The sequence below is a fragment of the Macaca nemestrina genome, chromosome 9 (assembly GCF_043159975.1).
Source record: "Macaca nemestrina isolate mMacNem1 chromosome 9, mMacNem.hap1, whole genome shotgun sequence".
Classification (NCBI taxonomy): Eukaryota; Metazoa; Chordata; class Mammalia; order Primates; family Cercopithecidae; genus Macaca; species Macaca nemestrina.
Window position 1 is genome coordinate 37,251,975 of NC_092133.1, and position 17,423 is coordinate 37,269,397.

The 17,423-nt window shown below is 36.5% G+C and overlaps 1 protein-coding gene across 1 annotated transcript in view; it reads left to right on the forward strand.

Annotated features, from left to right (window-relative positions):
- Nucleotides 1-17,423, forward strand: part of LOC105478459 (transmembrane 9 superfamily member 3) — a 72,282-nt gene that overhangs the window by 43,253 nt on the left and 11,606 nt on the right. The window contains exons 9-11 of the mRNA XM_011735796.3: nucleotides 1,799-1,929; nucleotides 12,851-12,990; nucleotides 15,038-15,106. Coding sequence (XP_011734098.1) covers nucleotides 1,799-1,929; nucleotides 12,851-12,990; nucleotides 15,038-15,106 — 340 coding nt within the window. The remainder of the gene's footprint in view (nucleotides 1-1,798; nucleotides 1,930-12,850; nucleotides 12,991-15,037; nucleotides 15,107-17,423) is intronic.

Below are 17,423 nucleotides of genomic sequence, written 5' to 3' on the forward strand. Positions count from 1 at the left end.
ATGGGATTATTTTTGACTGTTAGAAGGAAAGGGAGAAATAGAGAGTTGGATAAGGAGTTTTGTTTATTTGTTTATTTTATTTTATTTTTATTTTTTGCGATGGAGTTTCGCTCTTGTCTCCCAGGCTGGAGTGCAATGGCACGATCTCAGCTCACTGCAACCTCCGCCTCCTGGGTTCAGGCGATTCTCTTGCCTCAGCCTGCTTAGTAGTTAGGATTACAGGCATGTGTCACCATGCCCAGCTAATTTTTGTGTTTTTAGTAGAGACAGGGTTTCACCACGTTGGCCAGGCTGGTCTCGAACTCCTGACCTCAGGTGATTCGCTCACCTCAGCCTCCCAAAGTGCTGGGTTTACAGGCATGAGCCACCACGCCTGGCCACAGGTTTATTGATACATGTCTGAATCTGAGAAGATAGTGGAAAGTACAGGAAAAAATGCTAGAAAGGTGTTGGAATTAAATAGAATAATACTTTAATTAATCACCACTTTTTTGTGTTGTTCAAATGCTGGATATCAGTTAGAAAGGAGAAGTTCTTGAAACTTACCCAGAAAAGAAATGAAACAGGAGAGAAAGCTCAGAATTAAGGAGTTTTTCTGGAGGAACGTTACGATTTTAGTAACAGATGTTTTAAAAGAACTTTATATAGCAGAAAACTAAAGTTAGGGTATTTATATAGCAGAAAACTAAAGTTAGGGTATTGCTTATTTTTCTATGGTACTTTCTATTTGGGTCCCTGTTGCCTATTATTGAGTTGAATTTTGATAGTGATTCAGTGTTTCTAAGCTGTTTGAAGATATTTTCTACCAGTTTTACACTCTGCTGTATTAATTAGAATGACAGCTCCCTGTTGCTCTTCTGGTCTGTATGAGCACAATTGAAGATTTTTTTTTTTTTAATTGCGTAGTCAAAAAATTTGTTTCCTTGATTATTTGAATAATAGAAGCTCAATGTCTAGAATTTTGGCAATACACAGAGGTACAGAGAAACAGTAAAACTTATAAATCTGTAGTTCTGATTGCTGAGAGAGAGCTTATGAAACACATTGTTCTTTTTCTTTTCAAACATAGAAATGCTCTTAAGTACATACTTATTTTAGAGCTAAGAACAAACTTAGAGACTATCTAACTCAGAGTTTTTTATTTTTTATTTCACGTTTAATTTTTTTTTTTTCCCTGTCTTAGGGTGCTGAAAAATCATAAGTGGGTTTCTGGTGAAGTTCTTTTTTTTTTGACTCACTGGTTTTTAGACTTTTTTCTTCTTTTTAAAGCAGTATAACCCGCTTTTCAAATGAAAGCTTACATGAAACTCCAGTGTGTAAAACTGTTGAAAACGTAATTGTTCTGGTTGAAGCATGGGTAAGGGGATCTGGGATTTTTCTTCACCAGTGACTTCATGGGCATGCCAAGAAGCTCCAGAACTCCAAGGAATAGTTTAAAAGCCCCTTTCTCTTTTTTTTTTTTTTGGTCAGTTTATTTTAAACCAATAATAAAAACCCCTTTCTAGGCCAACTTGTAGCCTAGAGAGATAGAGTGGCTTATGAAAGTTCACAGCAGTTCAGTGGCAGAGTCAAGATAAAACGTCGGAATATTTACTGCAGGTCATTGCTCTTTTCCAGTGCACCCACTTCAGAAGCTGTGATTTCACTATACATACTTGAAAAGCTGTGGTATTTGTTAGCTATTGTTTTGAAACAATCATTAAGATGTTAAATTTCATGATCTTTATATTAAAATTTCAAACAAATAATTTGGTACTAAATAATTATATTAAACTCTCATAGTTTCCTTTCTTTTCAGGAAGGAGATGGATAAAGCAGATGTTTATTGGGGCATTCCTTATCCCAGCTATGGTGTGTGGCACTGCCTTCTTCATCAATTTCATAGCCATTTATTATCATGCTTCAAGAGCCATTCCTTTTGGAACAATGGTGAGTTGCTTGAATCTTACTTTTAAACTGAAAAAGTATACACATTCTAACTGAGACCTACTGTCCCTCCAAAATACGTCTTATTAGATGTTTTGATAGTTTCAGTCAGTTCCTACCCAGTCCTGGAAAGTTAGATGAGGAAAATACTATTGTTAGCCTCCATAAAATTTTGGTTAAGTTTAAACCTATAGTTGGCTTTTTATTTTTTCTTGATTCTGTAAGCCAGTAAAGAGAAAGGCTGACTTTAAAAGAGAGCACTGGCCAGGTGCGGTGGCTCACGCCTGTAATCCCAGCACTTTGGGAGGCCAAGGCGGGCAGATCATGAGGTCAGGAGATCGAGACCATCCTGGCTAACACAGTGAAACCCTATCCTTACTAAAAATACAAAAAAAAATTAACTGGGCGTGGTGGTGGGCGCCTGTGGTCCCAGCTACTCAGGAGGCTGAAGCAGGAGAATGGCATGCACCCAGGTGCAGTTTGCAGTGGAGGTTGCAGTGAGCTGAGATCGCGCCACTGCACTCCAGCACTCCAGGTGACAGAGCCAGACTACATCTCAAAAAAAAAATAAAATAAAACAAACAAACCTCACTAAGCATTTATGTCAATAATATACGTTGCTATAGATGTTAAAATGTGTTCACATATCTTACCTGTAAGCACAGGCTTGGAAATGCTTTGAATTATTTAAATATATTACAACTAGAACACATAAAATGAGTTAACCCACAAGTCTCCCAAATCTTGGTGTTACCTTTTTACTAGAAACAGAATTTTAGGCCTAGACTAGAGTGAAGGCTTAATGTACACTTGTGCATACATATTCATACATGTATATGCCAATGCAAGTTGCAGGGTGGTTACTGCTTTTAACAGAGGCCCAATAACTTAGTCACGGTCATACAGACAGTTAATGGTAGAACTGCCACTAGAGCCCACAATCTCTGTTTTAATCTTGTTTGGGTTTTCTTTCTATTATATGGGAGGTAACAAAGAGTTTCACAAAAATTTCAGGTGACTTTGTTTTATAGTCCAATTTTTTTCAAAGACACATTGAATATTATACATTTTTATTAAATCTTTAATACCTTTTAGTTAGGAATATTTTGAAACTTGCTTCAAAATGGAAATTTTCTTTTCAAGCCAAAGTAAGTGATAATGGTCAGAAAAGGGAAGAGTAATTAATTATATCAGACCGGGAAAGAATTTGCTTTATGGTAGTTGCAGGCCATCAGAAAGTACATAGAGTGAGTCAAGTTACTTCTCAGAGATCATCTGCTGAATTGGTTATTTTCATAGTGCTTTAAAAATTAAAATTCTGATTCTGTTAAAATTTTTATCAGAAAGTTTTGAATTTGGTATTGGTGAAAATGGTATTTCAAAGTTACTTTGTCTCGCTAAAATTGTAAATTTTTACCACTTTGTAAATGGAGTTTTAAACGTTAATATTCAGTGTAATTTGCCTTTAGATAATTTAATAATTACAGATTATTAGAATATAATATTTAAAGTCTGTGCTGAGCCAGAGAAGGTTTATAAAATTGATCTTTAGTGAATAAAAAGACTAACTGTTGGTACTTGGCAGGCTCCTACAATATTATGTTCTTAATTTGCATTCTAATGAAGGAATACTGGGGGAAGGGCATTCCCCTGGCCTCATGTTTTAACCCGATGTGTGCTTTAGGGTCTCCTTTTCTCTGCTTAAGAGTGTGAAAACTTGTTTTGAACATGAACTTGAAGAACTTGAGGTGAATGTTTCACCCAGCTCTCCATTAAGTACTTGAACTACTTAAGTTTGTGGTTTTAGTTATTTTGACTTGTTGACATTCTGAAGGAAATGGTTACATATTCTCATAAACTCAGTGATTCTCAACCCTGGGCACACATTAGAATCACTTGGGGATTTAAAAATTTTAATGCTCAGGGCTTTCTTTTAAGCTAATTAGTCTGTCCTGCTTTAAACCCAATCTGTAGTGTTTACCTGATTCCAGTTCCTGGGATCTGGGGATGGATCTGTTAGCCAAAAGGCTCCCAGACCATAGGTACCAGATGTCTCAGAAGCCAGGTGTCCCTACTAACTGAATACCCTAATTTGAGAGTCAGAGTCTTCAGATCCTCCTAAGTGCTCTTCCCCAGGCCTTACCTCTTTCTATCCCCCATTCCTTTGATCTCTTGGCTATTGAGCCCTTTTTCTGGGTGATCTTCACTCTAATTCTCTGTTCTATGAAAGTTTCCACAACTGGCCGGGCATGGTGGCTCACGCCTGTAATTCCAGCACATTGGGAGGCTGAGGCAGGCGGATCACTTGAGGTCAGGAGTTTGAGATCAGCCTGGCCATCATGATGAAACCCCATCTCTACTGAAAATGCAAAAATTAGCCAGGCATGGTAGTACAGGCCTGTAAACCCAGCTACTCGGGAGGCTGAGGCAGGAGAATCGCTTGATCACTGGAACCCAGGAGGTGGAGGTTGCAGTGAGCCAAGATCACGCCACTGCACTCCAGCCTGGGCGGCAGAGTGAGACTCTGTCTCAAGAAAAAAAAGAAAAATTAGATTGATTTTGGAAAGCTAAAAACTTTTTCTTTTGGGAATTTGTCCAATAATGATTTAGGTGCTATACCCAGAGATTTTGGTCCTGTTAAGAGTTCCGTGGGAATGAGAAAGGATTTGCCAAGATGTTCTGGAAAAGGGTTTTAGACATGAAGTCTTTCTTTCGTGGGCTGTAAATCTCAGATCCTAAATTTTGATCTTATTGTTGGATTCCAAAGGACAAAGAACAAAATTACAGAGTTTTAAAACTTATAGAGGCAAGCTAGCATGGGAACTAATCACCTTTCTTTTCTAGAAAGATTTATAAAATTGGCCGGGCGCAGTGGCTTATGCCTATAATCCCAGCACTTCAGGAGGCCAAGGCGGGTGGATCACCTGAGATCGCCATGGCCAACATGGTGAAACCCCGTCTCTACTAAAAATACAAAGATTAGCCAGGTGTGGTGGCGGGCACTTGTAATCCCAGCTACTCGGGAGGCTGAGGCAGGAGAATCGCTTGAACCTGGGAGGCAGAGGTTGCAGTGATCCAAGATCGCGCCACTGCACTCCAGCCTGGGCAACAAGAGCGAGACTCTGTCTCGAAAAAAGAGAAAGATCTATAAAACTAATGTTAGAAAAACTTCATCATCTAAGGTGAGCTGTTCACAAATGCTAAAGCAAGCAAAAGGATTTTATAAAGATATCAAGATCAAAGGCTCATTATGTGGGATCAGTGATATAACAATAAAAAAAGAAAAAAGAATGTCTCCATCCCATTCTTCCTCTTTATTTTTCAAATAAAATGTAACCCTCAAACAAAAAAAGTAGGAGGAAAGATCCCCGGTAAGAGGGAAGTGAAGCCTGAGATAAGCAAAGCAGTTGATTGTACAGGAGTACCCAGCTGCCTTAGCTGAAAGTCTTGTTGCTCATAAAAATTTTCTTTTAGAGATACTGAGAGATTATATTAAGTAAAGTTTGAGCAACTGTATGAGAGCAAAGGTGCTGTAAAACTGGACAGGCAAATTTACTTTTCCAGGAGGAAAAAGAAGAAAGTGGTTCTACCTTATAAGAGTATTGAGGTATTAGCCATAGTATGTACATCCTATCCTTTAGTAGAAGGTGACAGATATTCTTGTCTCTGACCTATTCAAAAGATTACTAATAACTTAGAGACATGGTGATCTGCTGATTCAATTGAAAAGGAATGTGAGACTAGGGAAGAAACTAGTAATATAAAATAATGAACTAGTAATATGAAATAATGAAGGCAGCATCTAAAAAGATCTCATCAGACTGAAATGATGTGCCAAACCTAAGAAGATGAATTATAATAAGAATCAATAATAATGCATTTGTGTAGCACTTTGTAGTTTACAAAGCATTTTCACACGCATTATCTTGTCTGGTTTTCAGAAGAACCCAAAGAGATAGGCAGAGCTAGTGGTGTAGTTATTCCTATTTTACAGAACAGAAAATCAACAGAAACTCTCCCATAGTTAGTTTTCTTTGTTGTGCTGGTGGTGGTGATGATGGGTTTTTTGTTTTTGTTTTTGGCCATTTTTCTTTTCTTCCCTTCTGTCAAAAGGAATCCTAGCTTAATTCTGAGAGCAGTGGGTATGTTTTTTTGCCCTTTTCTGTTTGTGTGTTTTTACAGATGTACTGAGGTATAATTAACACGTGATAAGTTGCATAAATTTAAAGTGTACAATTTGATGGATTTTAATACACACACACACACACAGACACACACTTGTGAAACCATTACCGCACTCAAGATAAAGATGTTTGTCACGTTGAGAAGTTTTGTTACATACCTTTGTAATTCATCCTTTTTTTTCTTCTTTTTTCTCTCTATTCTTAGGTAACCACCAGCCGACTCTCTCGTATCATAGTGTAATTTGCATTGCTGAATTTCCTTTGAATGGTAGCTCATACAGTATATATTCTTTTTTGTTTCACTCATAAAAGTTATTTTGAGATTTATTGATGTTGCATTTTATTTATTTATCTATTTATTTATTTATTTTGAGCCTGGGTCTTGCTCTGTCGCCCAGGCTAGAGTGCAGTGATGTGCTCTTGGCTCACTGCAACCTCTGCCCCTGGGGTTCAAGCAGTCCTCCTGCCTCAGCCTCCCTAGTGGCTGGGACTACAGGCAAGCACCACCATGCCTGCCTAATTTTTGTATTTTTGGTAGAAACAGAGTTCACCATGTTGGCCAGACAGGTCTTGAACTCCTGACCTCAGGTGATCCACCCATCTTGGCCTCCAAAGTGCTGGGATTACAGGCATTTATTAATAATTTGTTCTTTGTATTGCCCAATAGTATTCAGTTGCATGGATATACCACAATTTATCCATTTACCCAGTAATTTACTAGTTTTTTTTGCTATTGCAAATCAAGTTACTGTGAGTATTTATGTGCAGGTCTTTCTGTGGAATTACATTTTCATTTCTCTTGGATAAATACCTAGGAGTAGAATGCCTGGGTCATATGATAGTTCAGGTTTTCAAGAAACTGCTAAACTTTTCCCAAATAGTTTTGACATTTTACATTTCTATCAGCATTCTTTGAAAATTCCACTTGTTCCACATCACTGCCAGCACTTGATAGAGTCAGTCTTTTTAAGTTTAGCTATTCTAGTGAGTGTATAGTAGTGTCTTTCAGTTTTAATTAGCATTTCCTAATGAGTAATCATGTTGAAGATCTTTTTATTTGCCTTTTTTTTTTTGCCATCTGTATATCTTCTTTAATGAATGTTCAGATCTTTTGCCTATTTTAATAGATTGTTTGTTTTATTGAGTGATAAGGGTTCCTTAACATATTGTAAATACAAGTCCTTTGTCTTATATGTATTTTGTAAGTACTCCTATTTTGTGAGTTGTCTTTTCATAATCTAAAGAGTATTTTTTGAAGGGCAAAGTTACTAATTTTAAAGTCTAATTTATTGTTGTTGTTTTTTAATTTTATGCTTTGCACTTTTTCTATTCCATTTAAGAAGTCTTTTGCCAAACCAGACATCACCAAGCTTTCCTTATATGTTGTCTTCTAGAAATTTTACAGTTTTAGCTCTTAAGTTTAGGTCTAGGATCCATTTTTGGCTAATTTTGTGTATAGTATGAGTTAAGGGTCAGAGGGGTTTTGTTTTGTTTTATGTACGACTGGTCAGTTGTTCCAGCACCATTTATTGAAAAGATTATCCTTTCTCTGTTGAGTTGCCTTGGCACCTTTGTTGATAACCAATTCACCATATATGTGTGGATTTTTATTGCTGAATTTTCTCTTGTTTCATTTCGATTTGTTCTATTTCAATTTGTCTTGTTTTTAATGCTCATACTACACTGTCTTGATTACTATAGCTTTTTAAGTCCTGAAATCAATTCTTCTTTTTCAAAGTTGTTTTGGCTTTTCTAATATTCTTTGCATTTCCATATAAAGTTTAGAATCAGCTTGTCAGTTTCTATAAAAAGTCTTCTGGGGTTTTGATTGTGATTACATTGAATCTGTAGCACAGTTTGGGAAGAATTGACATCTTAACATTATTGAGTCTTTTGATTAATGAGCACAGGATATCTCTCAACTTATTTAGATATATTTAATTTTTCTCAGCAACGTTTCATAGATTTTAGTGTTCAGGTTTTGTCCATCTTTTGTTGAATTTATTCTCAAGTATTTCATATTATTCTGTTGGTGAATGATATTTTTTAAATTTCTTTTTTTTTCTTTCTGTCTTTTTTTTTTTTTTTGAGACGGAGTCTTGCTCTGTTGCCCAGGCTGAAGTGCACTGGCACAATCTTGGCTCACTGCAACCTCCACCTCCCGGGTTCAAGCGATTCTCCTACCTCAACCTCCCTAGTAGCTAGGATTACAGGTGTGCATCACCATAGCCAGCTAATTTTTGTATTTTTGTAGAGACAGGCTTTCATCATGTTGGTCAGGCTAGCCTCGAACTCCTGACCTTAGGTGATCCGCCTGCCTCGGCCTCCCAGAGTGCTGGGATTACAGGCATGACCCACCACGCCCGGCCATTTTAAAATTTCAAATTCTGTTTGTTTATTGCTAGTACAATCATGCATCATTTAATGCCAGGGATATGTTCTGGGAAGTGAGTTGGTTCACAATTTTTTCATTGTGTGAACATTCCAGAGGGCACTTACACAAACCTAGATGGTATAGCCTCCTACACACCTAGTCTGTATGTTATAGCCTAATCTTACAAAGCTACAGACCTGTACAGCATATTATTGTACTGAATATTGTAGGCAGTTGTAACACAGTGGTAAGTGTTTGTGTCTGTAAACGTAGAAAAGGTACAGTAAAAATACAGTCTTATAATCTTATGGGACCAATGTCAGATATGTGGTCCATCATTGACCAAAAAAAATTGTTATGTTGCACATGAGCGTACAGTTGACTTTTGGGCAATATGAGGGTTGGGGTGCTGACCCTTACCCCCTGCCCGTACAGCTGAAAATCTGCATGTAACTTTTGACCCTCCCCAAAACCTTAACTACGAATAAACCTACTGTTGACTAGAAGCCTCACTGATGAACATGTATTTTGTATATGTATTATATACTGCATTCTTACAATAAAGTAAGCTAGGGAAAAGAAAATATTATTAAGAAAATCATAAGGTTAGCTGGGTGTGTGGTTTGTGCCTGTAATCCCAGCTATTCAGGAGGCTAAGGCAGAAGGATCACTTAAGCCCAGGAGTTGAGGCTCTAGTGCTCTATGATTGTGCCCTCTCTGCATTTCAGCCTGGACAACGTAGTGAGACCCTGTCTCTTAAAAAGAAAAAGAGAAAATCATAAGGAAGATAAAAATATATTTGCTATTCTTTAAGTTGACGTGGATCATAATAAAGATCTTCATTTTCATCATCTTCACATTGAGTAGACTGAGGAAGAAGAGGGAGGGGTGTCTCAAGGATGCTGTCTCAGGGGTGGCAGAGGCAGAAGAAAATCCACTTATAAGTGGACTTGAACAGTTTATACCCTATTTTTGAGTGTTGACTATATGTAGGAAAACAGTTTTTGAGATATTGGCTTTGTATCCTACAACCCTGCTAAATTCACTTATTCTAGTTTCTTTACTTTAGTTTTTTACATAGATTAAAAATTTTTTTTAATTATTTTAAATTTTTGTGGGTGCATAGTGTTATTTAAAAAAATAGATTATCAAATTATTTAAACAAAGACAGTTTCACTTCTCTTTTTTGGTCTGTATGTCTGTTATTTCTTTTTGTTGTCTGATTGCACTGGTTAAAACCTCCAGTATAATGTTGAATAGAACAACAGACGTCCTTTCTTTGTTCCCAATCTTGGGAGGAAGACATTTAGTCTTATGCTGTGAATTAAAATAATAGCTTTTTTTTTTTTGGTAGATGCCCTTCATCAGCTTGTAAGTTCCCTTCTATTTGCAGTTTGCTGCAAGTTTTTTTTTTTTTTAATTTTGAATGAGTGTTGGATCTTAGAGCAGCATTTTTCTGCATCTTTTGAGATGATCTGTGATTTTTCTTTTTTAATTCTGATAATATGGTGAATAGCATTAATTTTCTAATCTTTAATCAGTCTTGCATTCGTTTGATGAACTTCACTTTGTCATGATATATTCTTTGTTTTATATATTGTTAGATTACATTTGCTAAAATTTGTTTTTTACATCTAAGTTTATGAGAGATATTGACCTGTAGGCCAGTCTGGAAGCAAAGATAGAATAAGTAATAGCCACATTCTTGGTTTATGTCTAAGATTGAGAAGATGTGATCAGTATGTAGATCTTTGGGGTATTAAGTACCAAGAGGCAGTACTTATTTCTAACTTGTTCTTGTTGTAGATAAGGGAGGCCCTCAGCATGGAGTAAATCTTTCTTCTCCCCACTGCCTGCTTTCACTCTCCTCTGAACAGTGACTAGGGGAATAGAGGAGAGCCCCATATTAATTTGAGTTCCAGGGTTTTCACCAATATATTAGACCCTCTTAGCTGCTAAATTGTGTTCCTAAATAATGTGGAAGCCCAGATGGAAAACAGATACAAGCATGATTTTATTATTATAGGTATATTTTGCAAATTAAGTATTTTTAACACTCTAAGTTTAACAAGAGCAGTAAAGTTGTGACGGATACAAATCTAATATCAAGGGGTATGAATAAAGTAAGCTATTACTTATCTTCAGCACCCAATTTATTTAGTTATCAGTATTGAGAAAAATTCTTTCTTCACAAGTGAGTTCATTCCATGTGATTTTTTTTTTTTTTTTTTAAACAGCTTGCCTTGTAATCTTGGAGTATTTTTCAAGTAACTTCATCCAGAACTTGATCATAAAGGAGTGGGGAACTGGTTTCACAGCTTAATCACTATTTCTAACAAACTGCTCACATTTTTAATCATATATTAAAGAGTTGGACAAGGAAAGAGAAAATATTGACAAATACTAAGCAATTGCTAATGTCTTTTTGAGACTATAGGTTCCTTTATTGACTATTATGTGCACTGAAGGCAAGATGTGCCCTCACTTTAGCTGCCACTCAATTGTGTCACACACATTGTGCTGTAATAGTACTTTTGCTTATACAATTTTTAGTGAACAAATATGTGCAGGCCTTAATTGGGATGGGGCGAAGGAGATAGAATAAAAGACCAATATAGTATTACAAGGCTTCCCAATCAGTGACAAAATTCATTCAGTTCAGTATATACACAGAGATAAGCAGGAGAAACTTTATTCTGAGGTTTGCGTGAAAATGAGTTAACCTGGCTATGATCTCTCCAGTGTACTGCTATTTGGTATAAAACTCCTTTGATCTGTATGTATCTTATTACAATTAAAAGTATTTTAAAAAGAAACTATTTTCAAAAGTATATTCAAATCAAATGCTTGTGGAATCCCGGAAGCTCTTCAGTAGGACCTGAGAATTCTTTGGAACAGCTTGAAAACCGTTCTTCTAGATCATATAATTCTACATGGTCTAGGAATGTTTTCTTCCTAGAAAGAATTTTGTCTTTAATTCTTATTTCAAATTAGAGTTCTGGCAAACTAAGGAAAAAATACATAGGTCTTGATTACAGTGTGTTAAGGTTTATGAGTCTTGTAGTTATTAAGAAAGTAAAAGCAAAAATTGAGATGGAATTTATCACTCCCCATATTTATGACATATGTAAAATTCATAACATAAGACTTAAACTATCTTAAAAACACCTGCTTATTTTTCACATTTCACATAATATAATATGAGCATAAATTCATATTATTCATAGGCTTAGGCCTAAACTGAAACACAGATAAATTGGGTTCCTGAGTCTGATGTTTAAAATGGTATTATGGAGCTCTATAACTCTGACACATTTATGTTGTATCTGAAAAGGAGATGACAATACTCTTTGGCTTGTTTAAAAACACATATGCACACACAAAAGGATCTAATGAAGAATTTTTACTAATATTGGTTCAAAGAGATCTTTCCTTCTTGTGCAATCACTATGGATTTCCTACCCTCTTCATTTCTCTCAGTGTCTTCACATGTTTCATTCAATTTTTCTCTCACTTTTACTTTTTATTATAACCTAAAATATGTAATTTAAAGAGATCTTAGAGGTGATTCAGTTCTACTCCATTTTACAGAAGGTCAGAGTGAAGTGATCTTAATTAGATCGTTCACCAGAAAAGAGCTGATTTTATAAAGAAAAATGTCACAAAAATAAATGTTTCTAATTGGCCACTTTGGTTCTAGAATCTTTGTATGGTCTTCTCTATAATTTTAGACTTTGCACTACTAATAGGCAGAAAAATATTTGTACTATTTTACTAATAACACGTAGATAGTGATCTACTTCTATTAGGATTCCAAGGCAGTGTAGAATAGAAAAGAGCATGGGCTTCGAGGCTGGCAGATTTGAGTTGAAATTTTGGTCTGGCTCTCCACTAGCTATGAGATTATGGGAAGTTACTTATCCTTCTCTGAGTCCCCTTTCCTTCATCTGTAAAATAAAGAAATAACACATATAAAGCTCTAAGTGCATATTACGAGCTCAAAAAGTGTAGCCAGATAAGTAAGTTGGTTATAATAATGAAAGACAATGGATAAATATGTTTAAAAAACCATGACAGCTGAGAGTGAAAGAGGAGAAAAAAGGACTATGGCAGAGATAGTGTGGGAGAATAGGAAAAAGTGGTAAACTAAATTGGATAAGAACTAGTTCAACTTGTATTTAGTTTAGTTCTAATATTTTAAAGCATACCTTTTTCTGTTTTCATTAGTGTACTTCTTGCACAATTTTAGCCCATATTGAACTTAAACATTTTCTTTTGTGATCAAATTGTGTTTAAATTGTGTCTCTTTTGTTTTTATTAATGTTACTGTTCTCTGAGTAATCACACATTTTTATTTAATTTACAGGTGGCCGTTTGTTGCATCTGTTTTTTTGTTATTCTTCCTCTAAATCTTGTTGGTACAATACTTGGCCGAAATCTGTCAGGTCAGCCCAACTTTCCTTGTCGTGTCAATGCTGTGCCTCGTCCTATACCGGAGAAAAAATGGTAAAGAGAATGCTAAATCTTATGCGATTGTTTCACACAATATATAAGTTCTTAAGGCTGTTGTGTACATGTAACTTCAGAATTGGCATGTATTTATGAGAATGACAATCTTAAGTTTGAGCCTAAGGAGTTCATTTTACTGTTTCCTTTAACCTACATTGTTAGGAGTAATAATAAATTGTACCCTTATTCCACTTTCTGAATATTGTGCCATTTACAGTTAAGTCAAATGCTTTCCTACGGTGTAGAGGTGGGTGTGAACTAAAGCTGCAGTTTTACTAATCCTGCAGGCCAAATCTAGTCTGCTGCCTATTTTTGTCAATAAAGTTTTGTTGGAATTCAGCCGTGCCGATTTGTTTATGAATTACCTGTGGCTGCTTTTATAGTACAGCATCAGAGCTGGCAGATCAGTAGTTATGTCAGAGATGCTATCACCTGCAGAACCTGAAATATTTATTATCTTTCCAGATATTTTAGTACTGTATGTATGTATATATATTAAGTCTCTGTCCCTAGATATTTTACCAGATTATAAATATAGCATATTCAGGTGCTTATACAAATAGGTGATAATTTTGCTCTGTCCTTTCTAGACCGGAAGCATGTAGACATTTATAGAAATGGAGGATGAATAAAATAGCCCCTATAGTTTGAATTGGCCACATTCTTTTCTTTCCTTAGATTGGTGCTTATGAGAGACTTTGGTTAGAAGTTTTGTAGTTTATTTTTTAAAGTAATTTTTTTTTTTTTCCGTAAATCAGTATTAGACTGTTAGGACCCATCAGTATCCTTACTAGGAAGGGTAAGGTTAAAGGGAAATCATAGTCAGAAGTCACAAAAGTTCCTCTAAGTCACTAGGGCTAGTGAAGGAGAGGAGGTCTGGTGAGATCTTCCTCACCAAAGATGCTTTGCATTTAGGTATAGGAAGGCTTGTGTGTGTCTCTGTTTTGGGGAGTATAATCATGGGAACCTAAATCTGAATACTAGATCTGCCTCTCATTGACTGTGTCACCTTGGGCAGATCACTTTTAACTTCAGTGAGTCTTGGCTTCCTGTAAAGTAATGAAAGAAGACTACATTAAATGATTTTTAAGTTTTTTTTCAGCTCTCAAATTTTAAAATTTTTTTCTCAGTTTTTTAGTTTGTTAATTTCATAGTTATTAGTTTAGAATCTTTTTTGTGCCAGGTATTGTGCTAGGCACTGGAAATACCTGAATGAATAGCTTCTGCCTGCCATGGTTTATAATCTAGTGAGGTTTTTTATATATATGTACACATATGTATTTGGAATTGGACAGTTACAGTATAGTGTGGTAAGTAGTGTGGTGGAGATATGTTCAAGAGGCAGTGGAAGAATGAGAGAAGGACCCACCTCTTCCTGGGAGACTCAGCAAAGGTTTTAAAGGGAGAACATTTGAGCCAGTGCTTTCAGGAGAGCAATAGGAGACGAAGAAGGCATCCAGGTGGGGAATTACCCATTACAGTCAGTAAATGTTTGTTGAATGAATGAATGAATTTCAAATTTTATTTTTTATTTCTTTGGTGCCATTATAAATAAGAACTCATAATACCTTAATTGCATAATTTTTAGGAAAAGGAATTATAGAACCAAGGAGAGAGTGAGCAAAGAGATGACAAGGCCACAATTTGGGAAACATTATTTCAAATGGAGGTCTCTCGACTCTCACTTTCTTTCCCTTTGGCTTTTTGTGAATAAATGCCTATAGGGTTCTGAGAAGTTATGGAAGTCTAGTAGAACCAGAGGGAACACTTAGAGACTTTTGCAAGTTTTGCCAGTGTCAGTAATTTTTGTTCTCCATATACTTGTCTCAGCCTTTAATGCAGAAAGAATATTGATTATAACCTGTGGCTAAATTGAAGTCCCACCTATATATTGTGCTTCTTTTGGTTTTGGCTTTTCATTTTACTGGTTTGTTTCTATCCTTCAGAGATGATTTTAAGTGTCAAGTACCTGCTTTCTGTTATCAGTGTTTATGTAATATGGAAATCATACTAGAAGTTTACTATTAATTTTAATATTTTCCAGGTTCATGGAGCCTGCAGTTATTGTTTGCCTGGGTGGAATTTTACCTTTTGGTTCAATCTTTATTGAAATGTAAGTTTTGATAATGTATTTATGTTTTGAGGGATTTGATTATAGTAAGACTATTTAGGAGTTAGGGAACATGGAAAGTCATCAGTTGGGAGAACATCTAATAGTCTGTTAATTCCATGATTCCAGAAAGGGGTCTAATAGGCTATATAAAGGTAGCTGTTGACTGTGTTCTTAAATATTCAGGTGATGTTTATACCTTTTTGTATTGTATTCTAGACCTCCCTCACCTAAGAGGAAATCTTAGAAATCAAAGCTATGTGTTGCCGGGCGCAGTGGCTCACACCTGTAATCCCAGCACTTTGGGAGGCGGAGGTGGGCAGATCACGAGGTCAGGAGATCGAGACCATCTTGGCTAACACAGTGAAACCCCGTCTCTACTAAAAAAAAAAAATGCAAAAAATAATTAGCCGGGTGTGGTGGCGGGTGCCTGTAGTCCCAGCTACTCGGGAGGCTGAGGCAGGAGAATGGCGTGAACCCAGGAGGCGGAGCTTGCAGTGAGCCGAGATCGCGCCACTGCCTCCAGCCGGGGTGACAGAGCGAGACTCCGTCTCAAAAAAAAAAAAAAGAAATCAAAGCTATGTGTTAAAGAATGGTAGACCAGCCTTCGATCATAGGCATGATTTAAGGAATTCCTGGTTTTTATTGTATTTTTAAAATATTTCTGAGGATCTAGGGAACTAGGTAAACCATTACCTACTATTCCGTCTAGGTCCTGACATCTTTTGATGCATAGTCGTTTCCTAGGTTCCTTCCATAGAGGCCTGCAGGAGTGCTAGGAAGTGTGTATGTATTTGGAGGTGAGAGGTATGCCACCTTATGCCACTTACTGTGCTTTACATCTGCATCCTTTGTCATCATTGCAAAATAAAAAAGCCTTTCTGTTCTTAGTCTGTGTCCCAGTGCCCCCTGATGGGAATGCTCTGGTTATTTTAGGCAAGACAGTTCACCGTATGGGGCTTTCTCAGGTATTGCAGCTATACACCCTTGGCTCCTGTCCACTAAATACCAGTTATTGTGACAACTTAAAATAGCCTTACGTGTTTCCAGATGCCCCACTGCGGATTGTCTCCTGTATGGTAGGAGTTTTCTTAACAGACGTAATTGGATTTGGTAGTTGGTTAATTGAAAACAATGACTCATGTAAGAGTATTATTTAAAAAGATACATACATAATATTTTAAGACAAGTAAATGTACATCCTTCACTGATTTTTTTTTTTTTTTTAAATATAGAGTCACAGTCTTTTTCTTCATTGGAATTTTTTCATTTTTTTTTCTTTGACATTCGTAATACAGATTCTGTGTTTTCCATCCTTTTTAAAGTGAAGCAAGAACATAAGGTCCTATCTGAAGCATTCTAAGTGCAGAATCCTTCTAGATTTGTACATTTGTCCCCCAGTCTATAGCCGTCTCAATCACATCGAATTTTATAACTTTTTTAAAGGGACTCACCTTATCAAATCTTTCCAAAGCATTCAACATAATTTTTATAGTAACCACGCATCCTTTTTACTCTGATGTTTATTGGTTTATGTAACATTTAATTTATTCAATTTAGTCTAATTGTACTAACAGGTACAACTGACATAAGTAGATATGGAACAACTCTTCGTTGTCACTTACGAGTTCTGCATATGCTGTGGGCATTAGTACCTTAGGAGTTGGAGTGTGTGTCTCTGTAACTCGTGGTTTATTATAGTCGGTTCAGGAACTTCTTCTTTAGTTTAGTGCCTTCACCCATACTTGACCTGTGACTACTTTTTCCTTTCTACCCCTGTCCCCAGTATTTCTGAACCACATGTCTTTGTGTTTCTCCGGGCACTGTGTTCCACTAGATAGTTTCTCTACTGTTTCTTCAACTTCTGTTTTGTCCACCCTCAAACCCATTCTCCTCCTGGTAGCCAAAGTGGTCTTTTTAAGGTGTCATGTCATTTCTTTACTTAACACTTCTTATTTTAATTGAGGTGAGGTCCCAACTCCATAACATGGCTATTAAGGGTCTTAATAACCTAAGAACTGGTCCTGTTCACTTCTCCAACTTCATTTCTTAGTTCTTTCCCCTTCATTTAAAGTTTTAGCCATACTGAATTACTTTTAGTTTTTCAAAATGCAGTGGATCCCCTTTATTTACTCACTTTTGCTTTTGCTGCTCCTGTGCCTGGAACATTCTTTTTTTTTTTTTTTTTTGAAACAGTTTCGTTTGTTGCCCAGGCTGGAGTGCAGTGGCACTACCTCGGCTCACTGCAACCTCCACCTCCCGGGTTCAAGCGATTACATTGCCTTAGCCTCCCGAGTAGTTGGGGAGGCGTGTGCCACCA